The sequence below is a fragment of the Trichogramma pretiosum genome, unplaced genomic scaffold (genome assembly GCF_000599845.2).
Source record: "Trichogramma pretiosum strain Unisexual culture from Peru unplaced genomic scaffold, Tpre_2.0 scaffold52, whole genome shotgun sequence".
Classification (NCBI taxonomy): domain Eukaryota; kingdom Metazoa; phylum Arthropoda; class Insecta; order Hymenoptera; family Trichogrammatidae; genus Trichogramma; species Trichogramma pretiosum.
The window spans coordinates 1,013,247-1,027,739 of NW_019641695.1; the positions used below are offsets into that span (position 1 = coordinate 1,013,247).

Consider the following 14,493-nt stretch of genomic DNA (forward strand, 5'->3'; position numbering starts at 1 on the left):
AGGTAACCAAAGCTTTTTATAGGTTTTTTGGTGTGCTGAATCGATTTAGCTTGGTTACCAAGCGTTAAAATTGGTATTTTAAAAGTTATTAACAAATTTATTGTTTATAACTAAAAAAATTTGTTTAAAAAAATCTGAAAAAATTCACACGTATTCTTTGACTAATTCTAAGACTATTTTGTTCTTTGCATTTTTTCGTTTTAGACGTTCCTTAACAAGTTAGAAAATCGCAAAGATTGAAAATATGAATGGTTTCTGAACAAATTCGTGCGTAAAAAAATAACTTTGCGATTTTCTAGCTCGGTAAGGAACGCCTAAAACGAAAAAATGCAAAGAACAAAATAGTCTTAGAATTAGTCAAAGAATACGTGTGAATTTTTTCAGATTTTTTTAAACAAATTTTTTTAGTTATAAACAATAAATTTGTTAATAACTTTTAAAATACCAATTTTAACGCTTGGTAACCAAGCTAAATCGATTCAGCACACCAAAAAACCTATAAAAAGCTTTGGTTACCTTAAGGACCTGAAAATGCATACTCGACCCATAGCTGGCGCCCGGACTAATAACAAAAACTTTTAGCTTTCTCCATAAACTTTAAAAATCGTGTTATTATCTCATAGTTATACGAGAAAGGTGTAATAAAAACTTTTCTCCATATAAAAATTGTTCTAGTAACATTGAAATTAAATTGAAATACCGATGAAAACTTTCAGGTCTTCCCTTGAAAAAATTTCCTATAGGATCCCGCGAAATTTCTAAGCGAATCCTGTACGACTCGTGTAGGAATTTCAAGGATTTTTGTAATTTCAAAATGAATTTTAATAATTTTAAAATTTGGAATAATGTTGAATCATTTGCTTTTGAATTAGCTTGGGAGTCTGATGATAAATTCACATTACTTAGAGTTCGAAACTCAATTCTTTGCTCCATTTTTTGCAATCGAATACGAAGGAGACCCAGTTGAAAAAAATTGCGTGGATTTCTACGTGGATTATCCACGCAGATTCCACATGGAATAAATGCACTTTCCTTGTAGACTCCACGTACTTTCCACGCGGAATCTGCGTGGATAGTCCACGTAGAAATCGACGCAATTTTTTTCAACTGGGGATTCAAAAAAAGTAACGGTGTTGATCATACGGATAAAACATACAATGGATTAACTGACCTGATAAAAATCCACCTATAACCAACACTTAGATTACGGAACGTTATATTTTCGAGAAGTGTGTGCAAAAAGAAAGTGAAAACGTTAAAGTATTTTATGCTTAATTAAAAAACTTGGCAACACACTGCAATTTGGAACATAATTAACGAATTATCCAAAATTAGGGAAGACTGGGGTGTGTTGGCGCTACTATTAAAAAACTGTCATTTTTTAATGGAAATTAAAATTTTATAAATGAATATTTTTCACAATTCAATAGTAACTGACAAACAGACTTCATTGTTAAGCATGATGAGTCAAGAATTATCGGATCGGGCATTGATACCACGTGGATCAGACATGGATACCACGTGGGTCAAATAAATTATGTACGTAGGTAAGCCACGTGGATTGACAAAATCCCTGCGTAGATTAAACCACGAGGATTTTTGATAGAATCCTCGTGGATATAGAAATATTCACGATCAAGATTTCTCGAAAAATAATCGTGGATTAATCAATTACACAGACACACAAAATAAAAAAAAATGCTCAGTTCCACAGACCGGACCCAGTAGACTTTATGTTTTTGGGGTCGCTGAATCCGAATCCGTCGTCGGTTTTTCGCCATCAGATCGATTTAAGGTCATTTGAAGGTAATTTAAAGGTCATTTAAAGGTCAAATCATGAAAAATAGGTTTAAAAACTCGAACTATCCCTATATAGGTTTTTGAGGATGCTTAACTCAAATCTGAAGTCAGATGACCTCTACGACCTTACCTCCAAGGTCATTTGAAGGTTAAACTTAGAAAATTAGATATAAAAATCCGAAAAATATATTTTTTATGTTTTGAGGGTCGCTGAATTCAAATTCAAGGTCATTTTGACTAAATTTAGACATCTACAGGTCATTTAAAGGTCATTACGATCTTACCTTCAAGGTCATTTCAAGGTTAAGTTAATGAAAAAAGGGCAAAACTTGATGAAATATTGTTAATTTCGTATGCCTTTTTACTTTTTCTTTTGTAACGCTCCTTGTTTTCTTCAAACGATCGGCATAAAGGTTGCCGTCTGCGTTTAGTTCCTCTATGTTCACTCTCCCTCTTCAACATACAGCAGTAATCAGCCATCATTGCAGCATCCCGTCTACCTTGATATCACTGCTATATATGTTTATAATGTCTTGACGGAATCGTTCTCCTTACTCGTCACTAAAATCACCACAGTTTTTCGGGAACTTATCTGAATGGTTATGCAAGAGATGCAGTTTGTAAGACATATTACATTCCATTTCACCGAAATTGTTTATCATTGTTGATATTAAAATTTTGTAGTCATCGCTTCTGCGATTACCTAGAAAATTTTTCATAACATTTTTGAAGCTAACCCATGCAGCTTTCTGAATCTCAGTCATCTTAGTTGGAAAATTGTCATCTTTCAGCAATTTTCTTATTTCCGGTCCATCGAATATTCCTTCTTTTAATTTGGCATCAGATTTTTATAGGAAAATTTAGATTCTAAATATTTGTAGCATTTATAGTTCTCACTCAAAGCGTTTACAAACTGTTTCATAATGCCTAAATTTGATATGTAAAGGAGGTAGTAAAACTTTTTTAGGGTCTACTAACGGACTGTTAATAACATTATGATAACTAGATTCTAGAGAATTTCTCTCAGACCAATTGTAGTCAGTATAATGTTCTTTACGGTCTCTGCTGTCCCATTAGCACTTGAAACATGGGTACTTTGTAAATCCAGATTGCTGTCCTGCTGACGGGAGGGGGGCCAACGTAGAGGAAATAAACGCAAACGGCCACCTTTACGCCGATCGTTTGAAGAATAAAAGGTGCGTTACAAAAGAAAAAGGTAAAAAAGCATGCAAAATTAACAATATTTCATCATGTTTTGCCCTCTGTTCATTAACTTAAACTTGAAATGACCTTGATCTTGACTTTTTACAGGTTACTCAATCAGAAAGCTGAATTACTCAGCTCCGAAAACCTATACACAATCTTTTTTCGATACTTTACCGTTTTCACTAGATTTTATCTTAAAATAAGCTAAAAATAACTCAGTATAGTGAAAATGAACTTTGTTTCAAATTGAGCTACCCTCAAAACATTAATGTAATATTTTTTGCATTCTTATATTGAATTATCTAAGTTTGACCTTCAAATGACCTTGAAGGTAAGATTGTAAAGGTCATCTGACTTTAGATTTGAATTCATTCAGCATCCTCGAAATCCCATATAGAAACTTTTTTCCAATTTTTTAACCTATTTTTAATGATTTGACCTTCAAATGACCTTTAAATGTAGATGTTTAAATTTAGTCAAAATGACCTTGAATTCGAATTCAGCGACCCTCAAAACGTATAAGATATATTTTTCAGATTTTTATATCGAATTTTTCTAAGTTTGACCTTCAAATGATCGTGAAGGTAAGGTCGTAGAGGTCATCTGACTTCAGATTTGAATTCAGCATCCTCAAAAACCTATACAGGGATAGTTTCGAGTTTTCAAACCTATTTTTCATGATTTGACCTTTAAATGACCTTCAATCTGATGGCGAAAAATTAACGACGGATTCTGATTCAGCGACCCGAAAAACATAAAGTCTACTGGGTCCGGTCTCTAAAACTGAGCATTTTTTTTATTTTGTGTGCCTTTGTTATCAACGTGGAGAAGTTAAAATCAACGACGATTCACCGACAACGACTCGCGGATACTTCGAGCGGGCTCGCCAAGTCTGAGATCCCCGAAGAGTTGAAGAACCACTAACTTAAAATTTTTTTCAATTCATGTATGATTCACGTGGTATCTATGTGTGATCCATGCGTAATCGTTGTCCAATCTGCGTGGTGTCCATGTCTAATCCTACGAAGGATAGCTGGATCACGGATAGCTAATCCACGTGGATAATTCACGCGGATATATCCATGCAATTTTTTTCAACTAGGAATGCAACACTTTTAAGAGTAGTATTTACAAATTACTGTTTTGAATCCTAGCGCTGTTCGAAATGAATTTCCAGCGAACGCTTCTCGTGAACAAATTCTTAGAGGTACAGTCGGCCCGCGGTATACGCGGGACCCATAGCTTATAGGAAAAAGGGGGATACGTTCCTGCGAAAGAAAATTTAGTCATTTAGTCATCTTCGTAAACTTGTAAAGCCAATTCACAGTTATGCTTAAACCGTAACGATCAATCATGATCGAATCGTGTGCCATGACTTCGTCGATTGCATTCTCCCTTATAAAAATTTCCGATAGGATCTCGCGAAATTCCTACAGGAGTCCTATAGGATTCCAATAGGAATTTCGCGGGATCCTATTGGAAATTTTTATAAGGGCATCGATAAAGTTAAGATCTTTTCTTCAAAATGCTAGTTTACTTTGATTTGAGAATTTTATACGTCCGGTCAGTAACTAAAGATATAAAGATGTTTTATAATAGCATTGTCTAATAATATTTAACGAAACATTAAGAACGAATAATTTCTAGAAAAGAATGCAATCCACATCTCATAAGATTGAATCTTTAATGTCTAGGCTTCGTCGAAATTGGTAGCAGCCAAGCCAGATACGACAAACCGCGCAATTGCAAGAACTACTCGTCATCAGAAAACACAACCATTTTACTAATAATAGAGCAAGAAAACTCCAATTTAAAACGAAAATAATATCCCAAACCGTCTCAAGAAAAATCAAAACAAAAAATAGCAGCAATTGAAAGTCAAATCACATATATTACCATGATAAGAGATTCAAATATTGGTGGGAGTACCATTGATCGAGACATTAAAAAAGCTAGAATAGACTTGAAAAAAAAACCAAGATCTTTTAAAAGCGCAAATAAAAAATGCTGAAGGCCAGAAAAGATTTCGAGAGGAACAAAAGAAAAAAAGATTTTCTAATAAAAATAGGTCAGAATCGGATGTCAAAAATTTACATGTTCAAGTTGGTCGGCCAAGAAAAAAAATAGAATATCCGAACTTGTTAAAAACTATTTGGGATATCACCATTATCAACAGTACCCTTATAAAAATTTCCAATAGGATCCCGCGAAATTCCTATTGGAATCCTATGGGACTCCTGTAGGAATTTCGCGAGATCCTATCGGAAATTTTTATAAGGGTACCGTCGACGAACGACGACAAACAGAGCAAATCAATACCTACAGCACTTTCGATGAACTGAAAAAAAACTAAACGAAAGCGGTTTTTGTCTCAGTTATACACTGCTCATGTGAGACTCTGCAAACCACAAAATGACTTACATTTAAGTCATATAGACGGTAAATTTTGTACTGCTACGTTACGAGGGGTTGACAATCTGGCTGCCAATTCGGGACCAAACAAGTGCCATATCTCTCCAAAGATGACAATGACAAGGTAAAAATTAGCACAACAGCAGCTAATAAACAGACGTCAAAACTCATGCACGTTGAGTATAGAGTGAAATTGACAGACCATGATTGAAACGTGGAAAATAAGCACTTATTGATATCCTCTGTATACGCAGGTATAGAGATATACAGGAGAACGCATGTGGCTCGGCAGAAAATGTCACTCACAGTGGTCCGACATAAATTGCTATCAGGAGTAGAAAACACTCGACGACACATTGTAATGATATAGATAAAGTATCATACAAGCTAGAATGTTTTAAAGACATGCTATATTTTAATGAGGAAACAAAGCCGGTTTTGATTATATCCGTCGATGGAGGCCCCGACGAAAATCCAAGGTAAATATATTATTTATACCAAGCGATGTTTCTTTCAATTTAATTTTAATTTATGTGTAACTAGATAATTAATTATATTCCCTTATAAAAATTTCCTATAGGATCCCGCGAAATTCTTACTGGAATCCTATAGGACTCCTGTAGGAATTTCGCGAGATCCTATAGGAAATTTTTATAAGGGTTATTTTACAAATGATTTTCAGATACCACAAAACTATAGCCTGTGCTATAATAGTATATTATGATACGTGTGACTTAAGCAGGCCATTATTGCACGGCACGGTTAGCACCCGAGCGAAGCGAGGGTGCTAGTGCCGTGTTAAGAATGGGCTACTTGAGTCATAAGTATCATACGTTATTTTATAGCACTGTGCTAAATTCACGTTTAGGCCCCCTTTGGCGAGATATAAGGTGCTCATAATAGCGTCGCGGTGTGAGGTTAGCGCACGATCGCGCAGCGAGTGCGATAGGCACGCCGCGGTGCAATAATGAGCAGCTTAAGTCACGGCAAAGCGTGCCTTAAACGTGAACTTTAGCCACGCAGTGCTATAAAACATTTTAAAAAGTAATATGCACTGCATTGGATGCACTTTTTATAATGACCAATGCTCCCGGACGCAGTGCATTTAATAAGGTGAAAAGGCGTATGGCTCCTCTCAGCAGCCACTGAGCAGAGTCATATTATTGCCACACAATTACTACGGCGACCATTTAAATGGTCGCTAGGAAAGAGACAGGACGTAGACGCCCAGGTAAAAATATCACGCTAGATCTGACCTCAGATCTCGTTCTAGAACTGATGCTAGATCTGACCCTAGATCTAGAGTAAGATCTTGAGCATGATCTTACCCTCGAAAATCAACATCTGAACTAATGTCAGATCTAGAATGAGATCTGAGGTCAGATCTAGAGTGAGTTGAAAACCAAAACGCTACTAATGAAAAAAAAATCATAGCTTTATCTGAGTTTCGAACCTGAGCCTTCGGGGTGTTAGTCCCGTAGGCTAACCGCACACCCAAAGATATCTTATACCATGGGAGGTTAAGATCCAAAACAAAAATAACTTAGGGCTATTGAATAAGTGAATGTAGTTAAAAATAGTCAGTAGTTACAAACAGTTAAAATTTAAAATAAATGTTACATGACTGTTTTTAACTATATTCACTTATTCATTAGCCCTAAGTTATTTTTGTTTTGGATCTTAACCTCCCATGGTATAAGATATCTTTGGGTGTGTGGTTAGCCTACGGGACTAACACCTCGAAGGCTCAGGTTCGAAACTCAGATAAAGCTATGATTTTTTTTTCATTAGTAGCGTTTTGGTTTTCAACTCACTCTAGATCTGACATTAGTTCGGATGTCGATTTTCGAGGGTAAGATCATGCTCAAGATCTTACTCTAGATCTAGGGTCAGATCTAGCATCAGTTCTAGAACGAGATCTGAGGTCAGATCTAGCGTGATATTTTCACCTGGGCGCGGGAAAAAATTTTTGCAAGAGTTGTCGAAATTCTTCAAGAAATTTGATCAGACATGATTATTGATAAATTTGCAGTTGAGGCCAAGTACATAATTAGTCCAAATGAGACTATACCTTCTGTGCCGCATATAGATTGAAAGTGGCATAAAAATCACTTGAGAGAATCACAATATTTTTTGCAGGTTTGATTTTATATTTATCACAATCGAAATTTAACGAAAAATATGCCTCGTTCGTGTACGTTTCTCAAAAAAAATTGTTCTGAGTTCTTTGAATATCATCTTCGAATGTTTCTTCACTCAGTAGATAATTTGCCATTAACATCAGTCAAAAATTATAATATTAAAATCAAACGCGTTATAAAAAGAAAGTGTTATATCCCTTATAAAAATTTCCGATAGGATCTCGCGAAATTCCTACAGGAGTCCTATAGGATTCCAATAGGAATTTCGCGGGATCCTATTGGAAATTTTTATAAGGGTATTGGAAATTTTTATAAGGGATATAAAGAACGTGTATATAGAAGAAGCAATTTTTCTATAAAACATGTGCTCTTCATTCCAATTGATGACAATTTCAATCTTATCAATCACTCAATTTGATCTAACTCGATTGGTATTAATTTTAATTTCGATATCAAATCGCTTTCTCAAATTTATTACTGGATTATAGGACTCATCGTGAGTGATCGACTTATAAATCCTCATGGAGGTTTTTCACGGACCTTTACTATGCTTTAAAATTAAAAGTTTAATCTCTACTTGGAAAGAATAAGTTCAACATTTTGGCTGATTTGTCGTCCAAATTTTCAGTTGAAATGCAGCTGGGATCGACTGATTTTCGGGTAGATTTTGATTGGACTTTTAACCCATCAAGTCTGCGACGGACACATCCCAGGTGAAAATAGTATGTCAGATCTGACTCCAGATCTGGCATCAGATCTGGTATAAGATCTGATAAATTTACGCCAGATCTGATACCAGATCTTGTATTCGTATAATCGACATCAGAACTTATATCAGATCTGACATCAGATCTGATGTCAGATCTGAAGTGACCGTATTGCCTTTAATTAATTAAACAATAACTTTATTAATAATTACAACTTTATAACAAATTTAGTTATATTTTAATAATCACATCGATAATACCTTTAAGAAAAATTCCTACAATATTTAGGTATCTGATAATGTGAATTTAAATTGATTCAACAATTTTTATTATTAAGATTTATTATAAAATTTTAATTATTAATAAACTTATTGTTTAAATAATTGAAGGCATTACAGTCACTTCAGATCTGACATTAGATCTGATGTCAGATCTGATATGAGTTCTGATGTCGATTATCGAATACAAGATCTGGTATCAGATCTGATGCCAGATCTGGTGTATATTTCCCTTATAAAAATTTCCGATAGGATCTCGCGAAATTCCTACAGGAGTCCCATAGGATTCCAATAGGAATTTCGCGGGATCCTATTGGAAATTTTTATAAGGGTTGTCAGATCTTATACCAGATCTGATGCCAGATCTGGAGTCAGATCTTACATACTATTTTCACCTGGGATTTTTGATACTTTTTTGAACCGTTGTACTTTTGCTGAAAGTAGGGTCTGGAGAACTTGTGAGTTAACATATTCTACGCATACTTTAATGAACTTTCCGAATCCGGTGTCAGTTTTTTTATATAACAAACAGGTCAAAAGTTATGGATGGTTTTATCCAAAAAACGTGATTTTGAAAAAAAAATTTTTTCTTTTATTCAAATTTTCACATGATAATCCTTTAAATCCTGGCGTCTAAGGTACAAATAAAGCGTTCATGGGTTCTTCTCTTAAAGTTATGATGGTTCCGATTAGTAAAATATGATTTTAAGTACAAAAAATATCGACTGGAACACAAGAATATGTAAGGAAATTTTTGGAATTTTTAACTCAAAAACGATGGATTCTTAAAATTTATCAAAGAACTCATTCATCAGTAAAATTTTGTCTTCAAGTCTATCGTTTTTGAGTTGAAAATTCCAAAAATTCAACTCCTTCTCACTCCTTCAAACTTTTTGATTGCTTCACTCGATGTAGGAATGATTTTCTTGGTACTTTTTTCTCCTTCTTTGTCATCATCATCAGATGATTCCTCATTCAATTTCCGTTTCTTATTTAAAATATCAGCAATTATTTCTTGCTCGCTTAAAACTCCGAATGCTGATACATTATCATCAACAGAAACATATTCTTCCCAATCCCAATTTTGATCAATTTCTTCAATTACCTGTTTGACCAGTTCAAATGCAATTGAAAATCCAGCCTTTCCGAAACAATGAGGGATCGTTTCAGGCTGGACTTTATCCCATGCTGATTTTAACATTCTACTTACGACTAAAACATCTATTTTAATGTTAACCGTTGAACCATCCATTCAGCTGCTAACATTATAGAGACAATTTATTTTTTGTAAAAATGTTTCAAATTTTTTTGTTCGAGGTGTATTCTATAGGTTTTGCTTTGACAATTCGAAAACACTGGAGATTGACTGTTTTGCCAATCATTAGCAACGGAAGTTTTTCATTTCCATCCATATTAGCGCCAACAAGAATTGATACTCGCTCTTTACTGTGTCTACCATCAAAACATGGTTGACCTTTGAAATCGTACGTTTTTGATGGAAGGCACTTGTAAAACAATCCTGTTTCATCTGCATTAAAAATATTTCTTGGCTCGTATTCTTTTAAAATTAGATCGAGCGATGTCATCCAAGCCGCGGCCGATTCATAGTTTACACTACCACTTTTTCCGCATAATTGATTGAACTCAACATCGTTTCGAATTATTGAAGTAAATTTATATGGCATCTAGACTCTAAATGCAAAATTTCATTTCGAATTATCAAAATTTCGAATCATCGAGGTAAATTAAAATTGAATTCACATCGAAAACTCTAAAAACAGAGCTTGAATTCGAATTATCGAGAATTTCGAATTATCGAAGTTTAACGATAAAGAAATAAAAAAAAGCATTAAAAAATGTAATTTTATGTTGCATTTTATAACAAAGTGTCAAAACTCTCATAACAATGTAATTAGGTGTTTAATAATGTGTTAACTGTCCGAAATCGTTTGTAATTTTACATTTTCTTACATTTTATAACTTAATATGATAGTTTGAACTTTCATCTTTACACTTAACTATTACTCTGTCTGTAATAGAAATTTTTCTATTTCAAACTATAAACACAATGTAAAATTTGTAATACAATGATGCAATAATTAATAATATCACATTTGTAAGAATTATAGTAAACTTAACTTTTATTCTCATGACTCAAGTTGGCCGGCCATCTCGATTAAATTCAAAACATTGGCCATCGTCATACCTCTATAATAAAATTTTACATAAAGTAAATTATGATCTTAAATAGAAATATTCAGCTATTCACCCAAAAAAATTCGTGATATTGCATAAGGTTTGCATAAAATCTTATAGTGTGGTTATAAAGTTTGAAAGAGGAAAATTTCAGTTTGCCTGAGAAAGTACTTGCCGCAATATATTTGATTTCATTATTATCATTTCTAAGCAATTAATCAATGGTGGATTGAGATTAAAAGTTCCAACAATTCGCAAAAAAATAAGAATTTTAAAGTTAGGATCAAATTATAAGGATCAGACTGTCATACTTGCACCTATTTAAACTTTTGAAAAAAGTATTACCACGGTTTAATTTTATACTTAATTTTTTTATTTGACTATTACAAATAATTTCACTCATGCATAGATACGTATTAAAATAGGGTAAAGTAAATTAAACTAAATTATTTCAACGAAATTGAATATCACATTATTGCAATAAACACTGCTCTTGAGAATCAGTAGAACGTTGGTTCATCAAAGTTTTCTTTGCATTTTTTGTGATGAGAAAAGATTTCGTATTTTCCGCTTCTTGCATCCATTTGTGAATCTACAATTTAAAGAAAAAGTTCATCCAGAACCCTTATAAAAATTTCCAATAGGATCCCGCGAAATTCCTATTGGAATCCTATAGGACTCCTGTAGGAATTTCGCGAGATCCTATAGGAAATTTTTATAAGGGAATAAGATAATCAATCAAATAACTTACCTGTTTAGATAGCAAATCTCTTCTTCTCCCAGGTGGTTCCTTTCCCAATAATGGTACTAATATTTTTAAACTTGATTGAAATTTTTCAAGAGCAAGTTCATAATTTCCTTCTAACAAATACTCTTCAGCTGCTTTACCGATATCAAGTGCATCTACCATACCAGTAGTACTTCTACTTAATTTACCTAAAATAAAAATCATACATTTAAGTATAATATGAGTATCATGGTATAAGACTGATTTCTAATTAAACTCTTTTCTGTTTAAAACTTTATTCAAGTGAAATAGGTATCATTGAAATTTAAAATATTGTTAGAAAAAATTTGAAAAATGTTGTTAAAGTTGAAAAAAAGAGTATAAGTACAAAATTACTGTTAGCACTCAGCTAAAATCAGTAAAATTTATAAACTTACAAAGTTCATGAAAATTTATGGAGACATTTTTATCAAAGAAGTCCCCTTTAGGCAATGTTCGTTTTTTATCCTGATTAGACGTTTCTTGACTTAAATTCACTTGCATTGATTTATCTATCTCCACACAAAGATCTTTTAATGTCTCTGCTCGTTTTATATACTCATTTACTTTTGTTCTTAATGCTTCTTTTTTTTGCAAATCTGATTCATCTACATTTTTTTAAACATAGACTTGTAATATAATATTTTTCAAATTATTTTAAGAAACTTACTTGTGAGAATTGGAATAAAATATCTTAAGGCGTCACAATATAGATGATAAGCTTCTCTTCGACATCCATCCGTATCAGCTTTCACTGCTTTGTGGACTAATTCAACAGCATGGTTGAAATTTTCATGAGTTGGTGCATGTTCCAAATCAAGAAAATCATGTGAGAAAAATTCATCGTAGCTAAGACGTTCATTTGGATTATGCTTTAAGAGACGACTTAGAAGATCCTTACACTCATTGGATATATGACTACCTTTTGGAAGCTACACTAAATTTATTTGCATGACGTATCTGTTTTTTAATTCATTTCCAAAAATTGTTAATTCTATAATTATTAATTGTGAGCTCTAAAGAATCTTTCGAGCAAAAATTGTATGCTGTACTTTTGAAAGAAGTATACAGTTTATTACATCAATTTCATTCAAAATGAGTCATTATACATAAAAAATAAATCCAATGCTGACATTAATACAATAATATTTGAATAATAATTCAAATCAAAAAATAAATACCCTGAATTTTCTTACCTCAATGGGTCGCATATCTTTGATCTTTTCTGCAAGTTCCGGAAAACTGTTACTTGAATATGGCGCACGACCAAATAAACATTCATACATTATAACTCCCACACTCCATAAATCAACTCTTGCATCATACTTGTGCCTTAATAAAATTTCTGGAGCCATATAAAGAGGAGATCCTCTTATAGAAAAACAAGCTTCTGAACCACTTAGATATTGAGCAAAACCAAAATCTGTGAATAATTACTGATGTGAATAAAAAATTTATAAACAGAATAAAATTAAAAATACCTCCAACTTTAAGTGTCAAAGTAGATTTTTTAACAAGTAAAAGATTTTGTGGTTTCAGATCCATATGACAAACATTGTGGTTCCGCAAATATCTAAGAGCAAGAGCAAGTTGTTGAAGAAATTTGCGACAAACATGTTCTGCCAATTTACTCTTGCGTTTAATGAAATTTGATAAGTCACCTTCATTACAATACTCCATTACAATATAAATATGTCTGTAAATTAATTTCTTTTTAGCATACAGTTAGTGAGTAGTAAGTAAATAAGTAGTTAAAATTAGTAAGTAATTTGGTCTAAATTTGAAAATTGTTTAAAAATGAAATAAAATAATTATTATAAACAGACTCACCCTTCATCCCAAAAAAAATCTCGCATTTCCACAATATATTCATGTTTAAGTATTTTGAGTAGATTAATTTCAGTTATAATATTATCAATAGATGATTTAGAGAGGTTCAGTTTATCAACGCACTTGATAGCAACAACCTCATGCGAACCATTCTTGTGGAAGAACAAAAAAAGATTTAATCGTTATTTACAATTTACTGGTAAATTAAAAAAAAGTTTCTTTCAACAGAAAAAAAAATTTTAACATGACTGCAGGTACTAAACAAAAATAACTCATAAATTTTTTTAAATAAGGTATTTGAAGATAAGTAATTGAACTAAAACTTTCTATAACATAAATCACGATAAATATGAATTGGCTTTTAATTTGTACTAATTGATTACTTCAGAAATGTATTGAAAAAAAAGTTAATTTACATTGCAACTAATATAATACCATAACATACTTTTTTGAAAGCTTTATAGACAGTAGAATAACTACCAGATCCGATTTTTTCCAACAAATTGTAATCTTTCACACAAGGTAAATTCATTTTGAGGCAGGCTTTACTAATTTCTATTACCTAGAAAAATGAAAATCAAAAAAACCACTGATGGTAATAAAATTAAAAATTAACAAAAACCTTTTTATAATATAATTAAGCTTGATGTAGTTTATTATGTGTTCACTGTTCAGTGCCATGACATGTAATTATCATCCAGCTTCTGCACCTTTAGGTTGATCATTCTCATGCTAATATTTTTAAAATTGATTAAAATTGAATATTTCTACACATCTCGTTTTTGTACTACTAAGATAAGACTAAGATTAATTAAGATTAATTATCAGTGGATAACGTGTATTTCATATGTACTGTGGGCTGTAGCAAGAAGCAGTAGTATAAATGCTCGTCAGCAATCAGCTGTCAGCATGCTCCTACCTTGCTACATGCGTGATGCGTGATGCGTGGTGCGTGGTGCGCCTAGAATTTTTATTGTAGTGAGCATTTTCTCATTATAACGTAAGATTCGTTGTAGTATCTATTTAATTTTCCGAACCGTCTATGACAATCTTCAAATCGATTTCCTGCACCCTTTGATAATAGTACTTGCTTCATGCATCAAATACTTTTTCCTCTTCGGTTTGTGCTGTCCCGCATTTTATTGAAAAAGCATGCT

At 32.8% G+C, this 14,493-nt stretch overlaps 1 protein-coding gene across 2 annotated transcripts; it reads right to left on the reverse strand.

Moving 5' to 3' along the window:
• Positions 1-11,095: 11,095 nt before the first annotated feature.
• LOC106650730 (serine/threonine-protein kinase ULK3) lies at positions 11,096-14,278 on the reverse strand. 2 transcript variants are annotated; one of them, XM_023462017.1, is made up of 9 exons: positions 13,959-14,278; positions 13,782-13,891; positions 13,337-13,488; positions 12,988-13,202; positions 12,703-12,929; positions 12,177-12,438; positions 11,905-12,114; positions 11,492-11,676; positions 11,096-11,332 (listed from the first exon to the last, which is right to left on the reverse strand). In XM_023462017.1, exons 2-9 carry the CDS (start codon positions 13,866-13,868, stop codon positions 11,213-11,215), a joined length of 1,458 nt encoding a protein of 485 aa, XP_023317785.1. In that variant the 5' UTR covers positions 13,869-13,891; positions 13,959-14,278; the 3' UTR covers positions 11,096-11,212. The 2 variants fall into 2 exon arrangements, with proteins under 2 accessions (XP_023317785.1, XP_014224400.1); XM_014368914.2 differs by having other exon boundaries at positions 13,782-13,898.
• Between the last annotated feature and the right edge of the window lie 215 nt (positions 14,279-14,493).